The sequence below is a fragment of the Acanthaster planci genome, linkage group LG10 (genome assembly GCF_054643075.1).
Source record: "Acanthaster planci isolate LZ-2023a linkage group LG10, COTS_SCS, whole genome shotgun sequence".
Taxonomy (NCBI): domain Eukaryota; kingdom Metazoa; phylum Echinodermata; class Asteroidea; order Valvatida; family Acanthasteridae; genus Acanthaster; species Acanthaster planci.
The window spans coordinates 4271459-4289946 of NC_141786.1; the positions used below are offsets into that span (position 1 = coordinate 4271459).

The window sequence follows — 18488 nt, forward strand, 5'->3', positions numbered from 1 at the left end:
TTCAGCTCTTTGGCTTGGCTTGCAGCGCGCCCTCAATTCAAGACTTCGGTTTGGTTACGCGGTAATTTTAGACATTGTAACTTAGGCCCAGGCCTACGTTCATGTAGAAGTGAACGAGATAATTACATGTATGTACGATTCCAAAGAGGAAGGTAGGCTTGCAGGCTAAACCATTGAGTATGACTATGAGAGAGGCTAGGCCTACATGTACACACCTAACCAGCTAACGTTAAAAATTAGAAAACACATTTCTTCAGACCGGCAGTCTCATCAATTACATGCCTACACTGTACATGCTGTAGCGTGTAGGCCTAGCTACATCACAGTACATGTACATGTACCTAGGCTACATTGTAAATACCACTCATCCATGTCATCTGATTCTGAGGGCATTGGTACGCATGGTTGGTTGGTTGGTAGACCTAGCGTTACTCATCTTGCACTGTAACTTATAGTGCATACAGTGACACTCAGGTTGACTAAGTCAAGTGGCTATAGCCTGTAGCCTAGGCCTCGGGATTCCATGGATTCAGCATGCTCAGTGAATCTGTTGCTACGTACTGAAGAATAAGCAATGTTTAGACCCATAAACAGGGCCCTACGTACACGTCACGTACGTATATACTGTCCCTCCTTCGTATTTGACGAAGCAGTATACAGAGGATGGAGTATCAGTAGCTTGAACTAACATGACTGAGTGTTTTAACACATTACACATGGTGGATTCAAATTGGCTTGGCTGGTTTATCAGTAACTTTCTCACAATTTACGATAACCAAAAACGATTTCCAAAAACTAGAGTCAGCACAATAAAGAGAGTATTGACCTTGTTTTTTTTTGGTTTTGGGGGAGGGGGAACTTACCAGGTTTGCAAGATTAAAATGACAAAAAAATGGAGGTCCTCAAGTATACGATCCCTACCCCCAGAACTGTGGGGTCAGACGTCTGCCCTGCTCCCGAGGTAGACGTCGGACCCCACAGTTCTGGGGTTGTACAATCCCCCTGTTTACGGGCCTAACTAACATTGATCATGTGTAGCATATGGTGTGCCATACCCCGGGGTTCCTTTTCTTTTGCCACAGGCCCGGATTCAGCAGTAAACAACAGCCAAAGGCTGCCGTTTAAAACAAAATAATTCTACTACCCTTTACTTCAAGCATTTACCTCTGTACCAGCAGGAATCTGCAATAAGCCTTTCACGTTTCAGATGCGCATGCACAGAAGATTTAACAGAGGGGAACAAATTCATGACAAAAACATTGCGTAAGATTTGGCGAATGGATGTTCGCCATTGTTATTGTTGTAGGCAATTTGTTCCCTCTTGCTTTGTTCACTTACTTGCTAAAATCCAACATGGTGACGGAACAGGAAGTTGGCTTACGAGACGGACGTGACAAAAAGGCTAGCGACATGGCACAAAGTTCATAAAACACAATATAAATTACCTAAATGTGAATGGAATTATCGCAGAAAAAATTAATAATAGCATGTGGATACATGTATTTTGACCCAAGGCCACTTGGGACAAAATGTCCCCTTTTAAAGAGACAGTCTCTCCTTTCAGTGGTTTTGTCTCAAATTAAAGGGACTCCCCCAAAACAGGGACATTCCCCGAGCTGTGATGTGCACCTCTACTGCCGGTAGGCCCTCCTTTTTTATCAGTGTTTATAGTTCCATGCTTACGGGTACATGTAGGTCTGTGTACAGGTCCTCTTCTGATTGTGCATACCTACATTTAGCTCATCCTAGGTGAAGTCAGCCCTGTAAGTAGGCCTGCGTGTATTCTAACAAGGTCCATCATTTCTCTCATGACACCAACCAAGTGACTAAAAAAGGTTTGATTTTGTCTTTGGTGTGTATGGTTTTTAAGGTCGTAAAAGGATGGAGTAGGCCTACATGAGGCTTTTGAGGTGGACAACAAAGTGGCCAACTTACAGTTACATGTAGCTTGAGCATGTTGGGCATGTTGGGGCTAGCTGCTGACGTGTTTACTTCTCTTCAGTCTTGACTCTTGTGTAAATTTACATGTGTACTCCTTCCAGAGTTGATTCTCCTCTGGATTTTGGTCAAAGGCGAGTCAGCTCAGGATGGAGTAGGCCTGTAATGAGTTTTTGCTAGTTTCAAGATTGCTCTGAACGGTTCCAATTAAACCAAAGCCAAAGGTCATTTTATACCCGTCCCGATAACTAAGCATATTATAAACACAAATTTCCAGCTTCCCAGCTATGGCAGCTTTTGTTCCACCTTCTTCATGGAGTTATGTTTACTTGTAAGTTTTTGCCAAAAGTGTAAACTGGCCTTAACCATGGTTAATATCTGTGAGGAGGAATTTTACTCGTCATCACCTTTTTTTTTTCTTGCTGTCTGAAATTGCAGGCATCTGAAAAGCCTGGATGATGTCTGACAGACGCAGCGAAGTCGCGGCCCTCCTCCACAAATGGGCAACGGAGGAGATGAACTTTGTGCCCCAGGGGCGACATGTGAATGCACCCATGCCGACAACACAGGAACTCAGAGGGTAAGAAGAGAGGCGAATCTCAGGGAGCCATTGGTCATGGATGGGACGGGAAAGTTTGGCTGGTGTCAGCCTGCTACTGTGGAATTAGACAGCCTTTTGCTTTGCTTTTGCTTCCACAGTGCAACAATGTAAATTATCACCGACATTGAAGGAATTTTAGGCGCGTCTGCATTCCTATTTAGGGAAATATCTATTGCACGTACTTGAAAGCGCTACTGAATTTTGTGCACATTCAGTCGAAAGGTGCATGCATGTATTTTTCACCATTTTCATGTACATGTGTGTACACGTGATGTCACTTGGTAAAGCTGGCTGTCATTTTTGGTACATAGTGCCCAGTGCTAAATACATACATGTAATGATGAGAGGTGATTCAAAAGAATGTAGTACGTAGTCTTGTTTCCTGTTAGCCCTGACACTTGCCTGACCTCCCCAGATCCTACAAATCCACCAGGAGGTTGTGAAGGCCTTTGCAGACTAGACCAAGAATAATCCCTCCCACAAAACTAGTACTTCATACTTGGGATTCGGGTCTTTTCTTTTCAAATGTTTCTGGCAAAAATGCCAAGGACTTTAGCTAATTGGGCTCAGGATCTGTCGAGGCCCAGTACAAATTGCCTTTGGGTCTTTTTGATTTAATTTGGTTTCAGAATGACAGTCGCCATGATAATTATTTATGAGATTTACATTTTTCAGGGAAGTGTCAGTTTTTAATGGGGTGTTTTGCCCTGCGCTGGTGTGTATTTTATCGGCATATAAGCACTACATGTACATGTATATATTGGAACATGTGCACCATTCAGTAAGAGTGAGCAGGTGTTTTTTACCAGTCTTTAGACAGCATTGAGCATTCAGTGTTTATAAATGCATGTCTCAATTGAAAACATCATTGGCATTTGTTTTCGTCATTTTTGTTACTTGACAGGATTTGCCGTGGGAGTCTGCTGGATATCTGGGAGTTTGTGATAACAAGGGTGCACTCAGCCCAGACTGCAAGAAAGATTAAAGGGAACCTGGCACTGTATCCTTCATAAACCACAGTTACACTGGAGAAATCCTCTTACACTGCACCTGTAGAGGATTAATACGGAGCCCTGCCAGGCCTAGGACCTCCCACAATTGCGGACCTGATTTTTCGTTCTGATAACTTCACATACTTTTACCGATATAATGATTAATGAGAAAAATAACTAATCTTTAGCTTACACTTTATGCTTCACTCATGGACAGTACTGTACGTAGTTTTCCCAGGCTCCATAGGCTCCCTCAACCTTAATCAGGTCTTTGCCACCTACTGCTGCCCCTCGCAAAGTTGAGTGATTGGGAGTTGTTACACTCTGCTTTACTCTACTCAGGCAACACTATAAAAACAGTAAGAAGACAAAATAGTACTTGAATTGGATATAACATTTCAAGAACGTATTTCAAATGATTTTGGGACCAGTGTTGTATTTGAGTCCATCACAGTTCCCTGTAAGTCCATCACAAGTCCCTGTAAGTCCATCACAAGTCCATCATAAGTCATTCATTCTTGAGCCAATTCACAAGCTATTCAAATGAGCCGTTACAAAAGCATTCTTTCATTATTTTCATACTGTTACTTATGACTAGCTTTGTGAAAGGACTTGTGGACGTATGATGGACAAAATTACATGTACAATACTGTTTGGGACACTGTTCAGGCTATCTGTGTGATAAAGCTAGTTTAGTTAGCTTATCTGAAATATCCCCAGTGTGGTTTTACATGGCTAAAATCTGGACTGCCTCAGTGTTTGAATTTTTTGGCCCTTTACGGGAGGGGGGGGCATTGACAGCTAAAAGGTGCTCGGGCCTCACCTGCTTCATGTCTGCCAATCATGTGCATGTCGTGCATGGATGTCATCCGCTTTTGCTCAGACAAACAGGGTAGTGTACATATCATTTACCTGTGAAATGTTTGAAAAGGTCTACCACAATTCCACTCTTTACTAAGGGATGTTCAGGAAATGCACTGCAAAGGTTGAATGTAACAAGGTAGTGGAAATCATGTGATCCCCTTTCGCTGGAGAAGGCCACTCACTGGGAGCGTTTTCCTTGACAAATATGAACTTTCTCAGACAAGCTAGACACCGGTCGGGAACGGGATACAAAGTGAAGTACAAGGGAGACAGCAAGTACTCCCACGAGAGGGCGGAGTTACTGCAGAGACGGAGGGAGTTGAGGGCCCAGTTGGAAGGCACCAAGTCGGACATCAAGCGGCTGAGTGGAGACCTGGGGAGACTAGAGTTGGAAATTCTATCTGCAGGTATAGTGTACTTGATTCCTTGCACCAAACCCATCAAATCTTCCACCAAACCTCTTATACCATCATGTCAGAAGACAATGACACTTTCCTTCTATGTGAGATTTTAAGAACGTCAAGTCAAACTGAAAGTGATAACGTGTAGCTGCTGTCCTTAAATGCTTAGAACCTTCCTCACAATTCACAACGTCTTCAAATCGAGGCCGTGTAAAGCCTGCTGGAGACATCAGCAGTTGGTATGTACATGCATAAATGTGATAAACTGTTCACATTGTACCTGCGCATTGTAATGAGTCATTACATGTACATTGGCCTTATGTCCTTGAGCAGGGCACTTGATAGTGATTAGGTACTATGAGTTAAGTGCTTAAAGATTGCACTTTTCATTATCAGACCACAGTTTCCAATTCAAGACTGGAGCAACCTTTCCCAAGGAATGCGCTGTGCAGGACAGACCGTGTCTCTTCTACTTTTTTCGACTTCTCCACTTTTTTTACTTATTCCCAGAACATGAGTACCAAGACGCCTGTTCTGAGATATCCGACCTCCAGCACAAACAGACATTGCTGGGGGCCCATTCTACCGAGTGCAAGGCCAACACGGCTCGGTATGAGGAGTACACCAATCGCATAACTGGAAAGCTGAACCATTACATGGAAATAAAAAGGTGAAACCACGGTTCCCTTAGCATGGAAATGTATCGTGTTGTTTGCTCAATTATTTTGAAGTTTTAGACTGATTTGGAAAGTATTCTCAAGAAGTAATCAACAACTTTAAGGGAAGGAAAATTTTCCACTTTCTGTAAGGATTCAACCCTTTGTCTAATGCGGTAAAAATTACATTTGAATGCATAAAAGCTAAGTGAACTTAAATTAAATGTTTGTTTTACCCGAAACACTGCTTTTAAAAACTGGTTGGCTCATGTTTATGTGTAGTCAGAACTGTCTAGGGATGTCAGGTGTTCGCATGAGAGTAAGCATGTTTGCTGTGCACTTTGTGTTTTCTGAATGCTTAGTTTTGTTCAAAGAAGTATTCTGATAGTCTCCACAATGTGCTTTACACCTTGAGATGCATGTGATCTCATTGATATTTTGCAACAGTGGGCATGGCCAGTCACTGTTATTCAGCAAGCAAGGCTCGAACAAAGCCAACGGCACATTCTCACCAGGTCTGGAATCGGCATGCACTGTAAGTTTGCCAGCAAATACAACAGGCTTTCAACCTATCCAGCAGAAGTGAATCTTTTGCTTTTGTAGCGAAACACTTCAGTTTAGAATACCGGGGCTCTCGTTCACAAACAAATGGATTGATGTCTCTGATGTGAAGGAGGAAACTGGTCAAATCTGAGATGGTGGTCAGGAAAAACAAAATAAAGTGGTTTTAATGTGTCTTCCGTTCGGAAAATCTTTTTTGCTGTGTGTAGCCACAGAGTATTCACCTGAAATGAGATTTTGCAACGATCTTTTCATTGAATTTTGTCCTTCACTTCCTCCTTCATTGAGCATGTTCTCTTGGTGATCTCTAAGATATTAGGAAGAAGAATTGGCCAGCTTGCTCCAGATACTAAACTCAGGTGGGTCTCGAGCCCGTAACTACCGCTTTCTTGCACAGATGTCTCAGTAACCAAGTCTCATATAAACTAGGTGCAACGCTGACTGGGACATGCTGTCCTCAATCTGGTAAAAACTTCTAAACCATGACCACACCATTTAGGGGCTCTTGGTGGTTTTGAGGCTTGAATAAAAGACAATTGAAGAGTTAACATCATGAATTTTGTTTGCTTACCACATTTTGCGTCCTCAGAAAGTTGTGCGTGAGTCGTGCTCCGAGGTAGCAGCTTTCCTTCGTCAGTTACTGAAAGGGGACTTTGGTTCCGACTCCAAAGCTTTGTGAGTTTGCCACACTTGCCTCAAATCATGAGCAGATTGTGTACTTGTTGCCCTAATCCTCCAAGTTGATTACAAATCACACAGGGTCTTATTGGATTTGGCAGAAGTAGGGATAGTGGCATGGTTTTCAAGGAGGAGCCCAACTGGAAGCAAATCTCACGGTGTTGGGCTCGTGTCGCAAAAACCTCAGTTTAAAGCGTGGTGAAATAAGCAGCCAGCAATTTGTGTCTCTAGCTCACCTAGACAGCAGGTGTTTCACTCCACTCCAGGGAAAGTGAGTGCATGTTCAGCAGGAGTGGGAAAAGTGGTTGGCAGGGGGTGGCCACGGTTGAGATTGATGTGAAAAGAGATGCACTGTTCAAAACATCAAGGTATCTGATTCTTTTCATAACCACACAGCTCACCCAAAAAGATGCACACGTATGTATGCCTGTTACAAACTTCTTGAAATGTTTCCTCGATTATTTTCTGAAATGCTTCACAATCCTTCCTCTAGGACTGAGAGACAGAACCGGACCTGGGCCAGTATCGAGAACGTCCTGGCAGACCACCCCTCCGATCAGGTCATCCGATCGCTGGCGGTCATTAGCGAGGAATCCGCTCATTCCCTGAGACGGATCACGAACGGCATCGACCTGAAAAAAGATGCTGAGCAACTGAGGTAGGGAGTGTCTTCTCAATCTCATCATGGTCTCCCCTGGGGTTCCGATATGTTTGAGGTGGTCAAACAAATTTTGCCAAAATTCTAGCACCTAAAACAAAAGCGAGTGTTTTGAGGAAGGCCTAAAATAAGTTCTATCTTGTATACATTAACTCTGCATTTCCTCTCTAAAATGAATCTTATATTCTGTTTCCCGCTTCACCATGCTGAATGATTTGAAAGTAATCTACTTAAAAGAGCTTTGAAGCTTTTTATGATGAAGGTGGCAAGTTAGAGAGGTTTGTGTATGGTTCTCCAGTTCTTTTCAGAACCACACATACTCAAAAGAGATACCCTTGCATGGTGCTACCGCAAACCTCTCTAACTACTCTACGTGTATTTGATTTAATCTATGTGTATTGATTGATCTCAATCTTGCCTAATCCTACAAGATTTCCTGAAATTTTACACACTACACATCTGTCCATCTGGAAGGATTTGAGTTTAAAATCAGAGTTTGAACCTACAAGACTGAAAACGACGTGCACCTCTTTCTCAACCCACAGACAATTTATAACTAATTTAGTAGTAGAGGTCTTGGCATCATCCCTTGAACTCCCATCCAAAGAGTCTCCCTGGCTTCTTAGATCTCAGCACCTGTTGGTTTTTGTTCAGTAAAGTTTTATCTTCATTGTTCATTCCATGTACGGTCTTTCCCCAAAGTGCCCACTTTACAATATAGTCCAGATTTACTCTTCCCCTTGACCAGCTCTGTGAGGCATTCATGAATGTTTTCCACACGTGGCACTGCATCTGAGATCTGTCTCCTGAATCCTTTTGCTCATCCAGCATTTAATGCTATTCATTTGCTTGTGAATAGAGAGGCGAAGAAACATCTTCCCTTTGTCATAAACTTCTAAATACTTCTTGATACTGTAGCTCACACCCTCTGTTGTCTACTGACTTTTTAGTTCGGTGATATCAGTAAAACAATTCAATCAGTTAAATCAGATGAAATTTGAAGCTTTTCATGGTGGAGGTAGCAAGTAGACTAGACAGCATTGGGGATATAGCTCTTTTTTGAGTATGCGAGGTTCTGAAGAGAACCGGTGGTACTCAACGTTTCGGACAGTATGCTCTGTCCACCGTCAGGAGACTGACGTTAAATCTATCGTCGGTTGACCTTTTGTTAGGTGATATAAGTGAAACAGTTCAATCATTTAAATCTGGTTGTTGTGCCCAGGTTTAAGCATGGTAGCAGCGGTCTGTTGGAAGATGCCTCCACAGCACCAGACCTCATGCTGAGTGTCCACCAGCTCATTGAGGTAAGCAAAGTCTGATTATGGAAAGATCCCACTGAGCTGAGCTTAAGTATCAATCAGCTGTACAACCTTAACTAGGCGTAGTACCACAAATCCTTTCCCAAGTCTCTTAAGACCGTTCATGAGTAAATAGTTGGACAATGACAAGGGAATACCTTTTGTTCATTTCATCTGAAAAGAGGTTCTGCACGACGGCCATCTTCCGGTCAGTTTTTTGTTCCATCGGGATGCACATGAGTAGACCTTTTGTGCATATCCCCCATAACAAAAGCAGACTGGATGACATGCGATGGACATTTGATGGACTAGCAGGGACTTGAGGGGACTAGCAGGGACCTACAATGAAGCATTCCTTTCCACTGAACAGTTTAGATAAAGCAGTTGAAATGTTTTGACGACCACTGGATCTGAGTGGAAACCACAGTTTTCTGTTTACTTGTTTCACAGTCATGCTGCAGACCATTACGAATACCTTCCTGTTCTTTACGTGGATTTAAACAAAGCCACTTGTTCCGGTCATCTTCACTTTTTAGGAGAAACAGCTGGCCCACATGCGGACGTTCATGGTCACAGAGCAGAGTCGGAACACGGCCTGGCGGCTGGATAAGAGACTAGCCCAGTTAGTCTCTCAGGTCCACAGGAAACTGGAGATATCACTGTCCAATCAGCCGGGAGCCTTGGAAATGGCCAGGTAGGGTCTACACTAACCCCTTAAGTTTTTGCATCAGGAATGTTAAGACGCTGAGCTATTTGCACAATGCCTGAAAAAAAGGCTCATCATTTTATTTGTAGATGGTTGATCACGTGACTATACAACGCCTGATTAAATCCCCATCATCCCAGTGGTGGATCATTGATTACGTGTCATTGAATTATTCGTCTTTAATAATGTGGAGTACACTGCACCACTAAAACAGAGGTTCCATTCTACTGGTAAATGAAAGTTCCATTTTTGCTGTCACGCTGTTTTTGAACTTGTAGATGATGCAGGGATGTATTTTAGGTTTATTCAGGCATTGTTTAAAACTAAATAATGAGTATGCCACATTTATGCAGTGGGAAAAATAATTACGTTTAATGACAGATGGAAGTTCCATTCCACTCGGCTTTACCCTTTGAAATGGACCATTTTATCCTGGACCTTCAGTTTTTACCCTCCATATCAAAATTGTCAATCTCTGGTTGTACTCCATGGTCGGTCAGATCACTTGGCGACTAAGGCATCTTTACATGACTTTGGCTTTACCCTGTCGTAGCATCCTTTGTAATTCAGATTCAGGGCTTTAAGGATGATTAACCCCCATAAAATTAAAACTTAAATAAGATAAAAAAATCACGATAAAAGTATTTGGATGATGTCGTAGAGCACAAGTGCTGATAAGGTTTAAGACTGTGAAAGACATCGTTTGACTTTATCGATCTTCGTGTATGTTGCAGACACACACCTTATTGCTGTCTTTGAGTTTGTGTTCTCTGCTTGAAATACATGCTAGGACTTTGTTTTCTGCCGAGTTGGAGTTAGTCTCCTCCACAGCCGCTCTTGAGCAGCTTCGGGATTCCTGCAAGGAGCTTCAGGAGTGGGCCTCCAAGGCCTCTAAGGAGAAGGATAACCTGTACAGCAAGTACCAGCAGATTCAAGACTTCAAGAAGTTGACTGTGAGTAAAACAGGCTTGGGACGTGTCCTCCGTTCTGCTGCATTCCTCATTTTCTACAAGCTGGAAAATGCCGCTGACACAGCTGGGAATGTTCTCGGATTTGCAACATAAATTGGAAAGTGTTATTTCAGCAACAACTTTTACCAACAAAATGGTCTACTCAATTCTTGAATGTGAATAGTTTTGACAGCGATGTTTTAGTGTCCGCCGTGATATATTTCCTGCTTTATTAGGATTTCAGATTTTTCTCTCCTCTCATTTCCTTTCATTTCCTCTATTGCCAATGTTCTGCACTGTAGTCATTCTTTGGCGGGGTCTACAGGGCATTTATTTCAGTCTTCTATCGGCACCAAGTATCATGCCCAAAGTATTTCCAAACTTACTCAAAAACACTTTATAAAAGCTCGTTACAGAACCTGTATTTTTGGCCACCCCTGGTACAATGTGTCTATCTATCTGTGACATGTGTTCTTTGATTTTGTGTCATGATGCAAGGAGAAGAAACAGGACCTGATCCGAGTGTTGGTGAGGCAGAACTCGGAAGCCAAGAAGAAGCTGGAGATTCTCCGGAGAGAGGTGAGTAAAGCTCAAGTTGCCCATCAGCCTGGAATTTCTGTCAAAGTGAACGTTTGAAGTTTCTCGTTTCAGATTGCATCACACGTGTACGTAGCGTGATTCACTATGTATAATTGGTCTTTGGTCTGTCCTGTTGAGATATGATTTGATTTGATGCAAAGAGTGTGAAAACCTGACAGGAGAGAAAGGTAGCCACTTTGACTCGTTCGTCTTCTGTTTCCTCGGCAACAGAATCTGATGTACATGCAGTCTTCACTGTGCAGTCATGAGGCGGGCACTGTCGCCACGGCAACCCAGATGAAGAATGGGGTGACGGAGGAGGTAGAGCGGTTTGCCCAGCTTCCGTTGCACTTGCTACGTCTTGTATCGTTGGACAGGTGAGATTTAGAGGGTGCTTGGTCTTAGAACTAAATTTTTTACCTGAACACTGCTTCAACTCCGGCCATTCTCATGGCTATCATTCTATCCAAAGTATGACATACATGCATTTTACTGAAATATGATGTCATTTGGACTGGGAAGTGTATTGGAAACAAGCGGCGAACAGGCTTGTGCTGGTTCATGTGCTGGTTCTCACGCTAATGCCTTTTTACACATAGAGTTTGCTTGTGACGTATTCTCCTCGGGACTCTGGAGGGGAAGGTTTTTACAAACTGATTTAAAACAAAGTTTGAACTCACTGCTGGGTCTCGACTGTCAGTCGTTATTATTTGTAAATTTTGAATATTCACAAACTTTGGTTTTACTCTGAGGAACTGGCAAACATTTTATTTAGCACTGCATCAAAAGAGAAAATGGCCTTCTACTGTAAAGAAGGAAGATGGTGATTTCTGATACCTGTTGTATAAAAGTATTGAAATTCCATTGTGATGGTTACACAGTGGACAGAGCATTCCGGTGAGCCAGCTGTCAATCAACCGATTCAGTGGCCAATCACAGAGCAGTGGAGGCGGGGCTATCACAGAGGTCCTTCAGCTCTTGAAGTATCCACCTTACAAGGTACAGAACTTGTCAACAGTGAGTCGATTTGTAAGTCAGTTCACAAGGCAGAATTTGTATGAATAACAGTGACAAAAGGATGCCAAACTCAAAGAGTTGACTTACGACTGAATGACTTACATTTATAGTACTTGTGGTGATTTGTGAATTCAATTTTGTAGCACCATATACTTCTATTGAGGACATGGTTCCCGCGGCCTGGAAAAATCATGAGAAAGTCATGGAAATTTGCTTTCGTTTCCCAGGTCCGGAAAAGTCATTGAATTTTGTCAAAATGACTAAAGTCATGGAAAAGTCTGGGAATTTTTCAAACACTGTGTGTGATTTGAATCATCAGAAATTAGTGCACAAATTGTGTGATTTTATTTGCAACTTTAAAAGTCCGAATAGTCCAAGAAATTGCATTATTGGATCATGGATTTTCATAATTTGGTCACAGAAAAGTCAAGGAAACGTTACGGAATTGAATTGTCCTTAAGGTGCAGGAACCCTGAAGGAGTTTGTTAACTACCAACTTTTAGAAGCACTTACTTGTAATAGTTCAAAAGGTTTTCCAGTCATTAGCTTTATCTACCTGTATGTCTCAGACTTTGCCTGTTTGTAGCCCCCTAATTTGAAAGTTGTCAGTTCAGTTATATGTTATATAATAATATAAAGTGTAAGTATACAGTATATTATAGTATTATAACTTATATTTCACTATGGGAACTTCTAACAGTATGCTATCGGTCCAAAGACTGAAACGGAGGCCTAGAGGCAGCGTTGATTTCAGAGACAAACCTGAGAAAAAGCAATAATATTGAAAGCGTCAAGGTGCTGATACAAGACTTCTACGGAAAGTGTACCGCTTCGATATCTTTTAATTGAGAGATAATCTAGTTGCTTGTAGAAGTGGTTTCGTCTTACATGAATTGTGTCACCCACTTTCATTCACTCCTAATAGTAAACGGAATTTCACTTTTGCCCTCCTTGCGTTTACAGGCTCCGGAGACTTTGCTACCACATGCCGTTCAGCTGAAATGTGAAATAACGGCAGTACAGACACTGCTAGACTCCAAACATCTACTCCATACGTCCATGGCGGAAACCCACACTGATGATCGAGCAACCATTCAAAATATCTCAGGTACTGGGTAAACTGAACTCTTTTTGCAAAACAAGGAATGTAAATTGTTAATGATGATTTGCACTGGGCAGACTCTTCACTTAAATTAACCCCAACCAGCGTTGTGGTCAAGACCTTCAATCAAGACCTTCAGTCATCAGCTACAAAACTGAGACTAAGGCCGTGTCCGAACAGCTATTAAGTCTGTTGTCTGTGCTTTCTCCGCATATCTCCAATGAAGTGGAGACCAAGACCTAGCTCTAGGCAACAGATTCGGATGCAGTACAAAACTGAGACCTTGGCTTGCCAGGTTGAGACAAAGAGTTTGCTTTTTGAGACCGATAATGAGATCAGACCTTTTGAGACAGAGACTTGTTTAAGTTGAGACTGAGAACAAGACTGAGACCACGAGAGATCTTAAGACCTCTATCACTGACCCAACCCCTACCTTATGAGGCCTTCTAGAGTGGCAGTATCTTGCCTTTCTCCTCCTGCTTATTGTTAAAACTGCCAGGCCACTCCTGGCCCAATTTCTTACCTCTCATTGCTATCTTAGCCCATGTTTCTTGTATCTTGACGTTGAGATGAAGAAGACGTATTCACCATTTTAGACCTAAATATCTCATTCTCAATGTAACGTTTCAATGACTTAAAATGGAGTATTGTTTATAATACTCTCACGATGAGGGATATCTTTAGCTTTGATCAAGAGTATTGGTAGAAATAATTTAGAGGTTGCTTCCTTGAAACACCTCCTACAAGCCAGTTTTTGTTTGCGGTGTGAACAGCCACTGACGTGCTGTCTGTGGTGTACAGAATCCTAGCTCGTACTTTGTCATTTTAATAACAAGATGTGTGAGGTATCTGAGAAAAAAAAAAGAATTCATCAGAATCCTTTCTGGTAATCTAGTGATGATAATACAACAAGCATGTTGATTGGTCCCTCCTGAAAGTATATCTGAGAACATTTTGCATTTAATTTCTTGCAAAACCCTCATCACTTGGTCATGTTGGAAGTCATTCCTAGGAGACAGACAAGAAGCCTAAAGTCTGCACAATCCTAACCACTTGTGTAGTAATCTGTGTCAGTTTTTGTCATATCTTAAGACATTTCAATTCTGCAGAATGTTTGAAGTCAGTTCCCAATCGAGACAGCTTAGTAAGCAAAAAAGAATCCTAATTCCTTGCTGGTTTTTTTTAGCCCTGACAAAGGAGGTCAGCTCTCATGATGAGGAGCAGCTACGGCAAGTCCTCCCAGTGCTACAAACCAGACTTAGTGAGTCCACGGACACCTTGGCCTCTTGCATTTCTGTCAAGGATGCTCTCACAGCTTGGTAAGAGAATGATACAACTAAACTAATGCCATATGGTGGACTATTCAGACCGGTAACCGGAAATGTAGGTATCTCTGTAGCATGCAACTTTTCCTGGGATCAGCTGATTTCCTCGTTTTCACTTCACATTCATGCCATCTAAAATTGTATCAAGTCTTGTAAAGATTGGAATTTCCTTGTTTTTTCCAATGTCCAAGTTGCAGGCCTGTATGTGTGACTAGCAACAAACAAGATTTCCTTGGGTACTTGAATGTCCTTGGATAGTTTTGGTCCTACAGTTACTGTTGTACAAAAGGAGTGAGATTCCTTCTTCTCCAGAACTAGTTACTAATGTTATGGGCTTGTCTGTATTTTGCTTTGCAAAGTTATTTTCTTGCCACCAATTCTTTGTTCTCCAGTTTACCAGGCTTTACAAACTGAATTCCAATCTGGGCAATTGGTAAATCAACATTGTGTAAACATGAGGTTGCCACAGAGAGGCCATTTTTCAAGGTTATGGTTGACAAAAACAAGCTAAGTGCTAATTCATCAACAACTGCATTAACAACAGCTGACTCGGCTGTTGACTCAACTGTTGACTCAACTGTTGACTCAACTGTTGACTCAACTGTTGACTCAACTGCTGACTCAGCTGTTGACTCAACTGCTGACTCAACTGTTGACTCAACTGCCGACTCAACTGCTGACTCATACAACTGCTGCGTAAACAAAATTGTGCTGTACGCCTTATTACACGAACCAAACACTTCTCACATATAACTGCCACCCTTCAGCATCTGCCCTGGCTTCCCATCAAATATAGAATCATGTACAACAAATGCTTCTAATGTATCGCTCACTACATAGTACTTCTCCCCATATCTGTCAACGCTCCTGTGTCCATACGATTCCGGTTGTTCAGGTCTCCGGTCTGCTAACCAGCATCTTCTGGCAGTACCGAGATCATACTGATCCTGGGGACACAGATCTTTGGGTATTGCTGCCCCACGTCTATGGAATAGTCTCCCCTTGAACATCCAGCATATCTCTCAGCTCTTTCAAAACGGCAATCAATAGATACTTTTATAACTTCGCTTATGGCACTAGCTTGTAAGCAAATCTAATTTTTTTCCCCTGTACATAACTGCAATTAATTTACTTTTACTTTTGTAGTGCCATGAGCACCTATTTCTCAGGTGGATTTGTTCCCTTTATAAATGCTCATATTATTATTAACTTGCTACAATTTGCATTTGAGCATGGCATGCACGACAGCAGACAACTTTAGGAAATTTGTGACAGGTTGGGGCATTCCATGGAATGTAAAGAAGAAAGGATTACATAAAACTGATGCTAGAAATACACTTATAAATCTTCATCAGCAATATTCAAGTTCCCTGTGCATAGCCGGAAAATAGAAGTTGTTGACTATTTCCCACAATGCACTACAACATGTAGCCTTTGTGACAACCTCTTGGTGGCGTACTGTATCGTGAATCACCAAATCACTAATCGTAAAATTGAACACACATTAAGCATTCTGCCAACTTTCATTTTTAAGGCTCCTTAAAAATGTTGAAATTTTTTATCCAATATACGTTACATTCATCTCTTGACGTGCATTTCATTAAAAAAGTCTTTGACAAATATGTAGACTACCTGTGTAGGGCCTGTGAGAGTTGGTTGAACACAAGTGCAGTGCTTCAAGGGTCTTGGGTTCAAATGCAGTTGCAGTCTTTGTTTTTCCACTGAATATCGATATTGCTCTTGATATTATTGACAGGTGGGAGCAGCCAGCTCAGCATCTTACTCCTTGGGTCAGACTGGATGACCTCACTTTGCAGCAGTGGCTGGACAAATGGACAGTGGCCGTAACCAGACTGCGGCAGCTGGGAGTCTAGTGGCTTCAAGTCCGCACTGGACAGTAGGGTCATGTTTTGGAATGCGGCATTGGTCTGCACATAAAGGCTCCTTGTAGAATAGCCACCTTGATAGGGTCAGATAAAAAGACGGTCACATGGTCACACAGCATCCCTTAGATTACCATAGGCAAGTGTTTGGCTTGCAATCAAGTAATCATACACTGCGCTCGGTAAACTTCAGAGCAAGGTTTGGTTTTATTTAAAAAAAAAAAAAAGAATTCTTCATGGCAAGCGGTCACCACCGTGCCATGTTTGTCACGATCATTTTCATGCGGTATTGGGCGTTGACTTTACATTTTTCTCCAACTTCTTGCTATTTATAAAGCCTTAAAGGCTGGTCTACTATGTAAATACAGTGCATGGCGCTTGTGGTCTTTCTTGATAATGGACATTGTATATTATGTCACATGGATTAATGAGACTACCCGTTGCCTCAAACATTTCCGGTTCACCACGGCCCCAGCTGACGTGTACACTTATAGATTTATATTTCAGTGCTAATTGCTTGCATTGACATCAGCGGTTTTCCTTTGCTTTTACACCGTGTGTGAACAGGTCTTGTATGCCCGCTTGCAAGCCGTGCTTTTTAACATCAGTACGATGTCAGTTGCTGAGCTGTATAAGGTTCCATACAAGTAACGCAAACTACGTTGGCTCAGTCTAGACCAGAGGCTTGCGAGTTGAATTTGAATAAAATCTGGTACCCTGAGTTATATGATAGCATAGAAACGTAACAATTCGAATTTCCCAGACTAAAGACACTGTTACTATACCTCGTGATTCGGGGCAAGCTTTCACATAGCGACCACCATCTCTGGAATGGACTGGTTCCTTTGTGCCATTCTTATCCATAGAGAACAATGTATTGTTGCAAGGCGTCTCTTACGTAACTAAGCAAAAGCTTGCCCCGAATCACTAGGTATAGCAGCAGTGGCTTTAGTATGGAGAATTCCAATTGTTATGTTCATGTGAATTTAAAGAACTCAGTGTATCAGATTTCATTCAAATATAACTTTCAAAAGGCTTATTGGGCTAATTTCTTTTAAACAAACTGCAGACTATCAGTTTTATGAGTAATGTTGGTCAGGATTGTTTGGATGAGTACATGCAATTTGCTCCGTTAACAGCTTTTTGCTTAAAATATGACAGTAAATATTGCTTGAACTATCACTGTGCTAAAGAAATAGGAATAATGGACGACTCCGTACGGTATCAGTGAGATGTACACAGAATGGCTTGAACATTTGAAGGTTGATAGTTTGGTTGCACCTGTGAGCATGCGGCACAGGTTACAGGCAGACAAAGAAAGGTTGGCTACAGAGAAGAGTTTTTTTTTTCGTTCTGTAATGGAGAATGTGGAAGTTGAATCCTGGATAGTTTGGTAGAGATTTTATAACAACCGTGTTTGAAAATAAAACTTAATTATGATTTAGAAAAGCAAAATGAAATCAAACAAACTATAATATAGTACAGATACCGAAATTTTATTCTGCTTAATTTGTTTTTCATCAGCTCTGAGTTTAAAATTCCTCGAAAGCACTTGTACAACAACCCAAACCAACATATAACAGAGAGCTGACATCCTGCTGGTAGCATTTACCTTATGTTCCTCAGAGCATGGCGTCGGCACGAACCGTAAGGTCCCTGAGCGGCTGAGAATCCCGTCCGTTGGGATGGAAGTACAGAGGCTTTGCGTGGTAGCCATCTTGCAGGGCAGTTTCTTAATTTGTTCCACACGGAAACCTCCTTTGTGCCTACCGTGTGGGACAAAAGCACGAGCCTGCAAGATGGCCGCCATGGAAATCTTCTATACCATCTCGGTCTAATAAACACCGTTGTATGGGTTGTAGGGCACCAGAAGGTCTGACGCGATTGGCCTAGTGCTTCGTAACGTAATTAAAACAATACGCGACTCAGAAATAAACAATCCTTGGATGCATTATGTGCAACAACAAAAAATGGTAGCTAGCTTACTCCTCAACGCTCCGTCACGCGTAATTCGCAACTAATACACTTGTAGATGGCGCTCTTAATGGGAGGACTCTGGGACTAGACTTCGTCAATCGAGCGTTAGCTCCCACAATAAGGAACTCTTTTATACCCAGCAAGAAATGAGACCGAGGGGTACCTCCCCCAACATGTCCAATCCTTATACACATTCCAGACTATTGTTACTTAACACATCCCCCCCCCTAAGATGTCTGAAAGGAATTCCCCAGATTCCTGCGAGACAATGACCAACACAAAGCAGGGGGGTTCTCTCCGTC

At 42.1% G+C, this 18488-nt stretch overlaps 1 protein-coding gene and 1 long non-coding RNA gene across 2 annotated transcripts; one reads left to right on the forward strand and one right to left on the reverse strand.

The window, feature by feature from the left end:
* The first annotated feature begins 66 nt into the window (after positions 1-66).
* haus5 (HAUS augmin like complex subunit 5) lies at positions 67-17708 on the forward strand. Its single transcript, XM_022248413.2, has 17 exons — positions 67-152; positions 2377-2518; positions 3444-3539; positions 4615-4802; positions 5307-5466; positions 5900-5987; positions 6603-6688; positions 7185-7349; positions 8572-8653; positions 9184-9341; positions 10144-10306; positions 10802-10882; positions 11114-11259; positions 11764-11881; positions 12863-13007; positions 14188-14320; positions 16083-17708. Exons 2-17 carry the CDS (start codon positions 2394-2396, stop codon positions 16198-16200), a joined length of 2052 nt encoding a protein of 683 aa, XP_022104105.2. The 5' UTR covers positions 67-152; positions 2377-2393; the 3' UTR covers positions 16201-17708.
* Positions 14642-18284, reverse strand: LOC147797605 (uncharacterized). The gene is made up of 2 exons (XR_015426891.1): positions 17822-18284; positions 14642-16286 (listed from the first exon to the last, which is right to left on the reverse strand). It is a non-coding gene; the product is annotated as an uncharacterized LOC147797605 (long non-coding RNA).
* Positions 18285-18488: the final 204 nt, after the last annotated feature.

What these genes read in the sequence shown, in the direction of transcription:
- haus5 (XM_022248413.2), top strand. Translation starts at nt 2,394, where the DNA reads ATGATGTCTGACAGACGCAGCGAAGTCGCGGCCCTCCTCCACAAATGG. An exon ending in ACAACACAGGAACTCAGAGG is followed by an intron (nt 2,519 to 3,443) that starts GTAAGAAGAGAG and finishes GTTACTTGACAG; the next exon opens with GATTTGCCGTGGGAGTCTGC. An exon ending in AAAGATGCTGAGCAACTGAG is followed by an intron (nt 7,350 to 8,571) that starts GTAGGGAGTGTC and finishes TGTTGTGCCCAG; the next exon opens with GTTTAAGCATGGTAGCAGCG.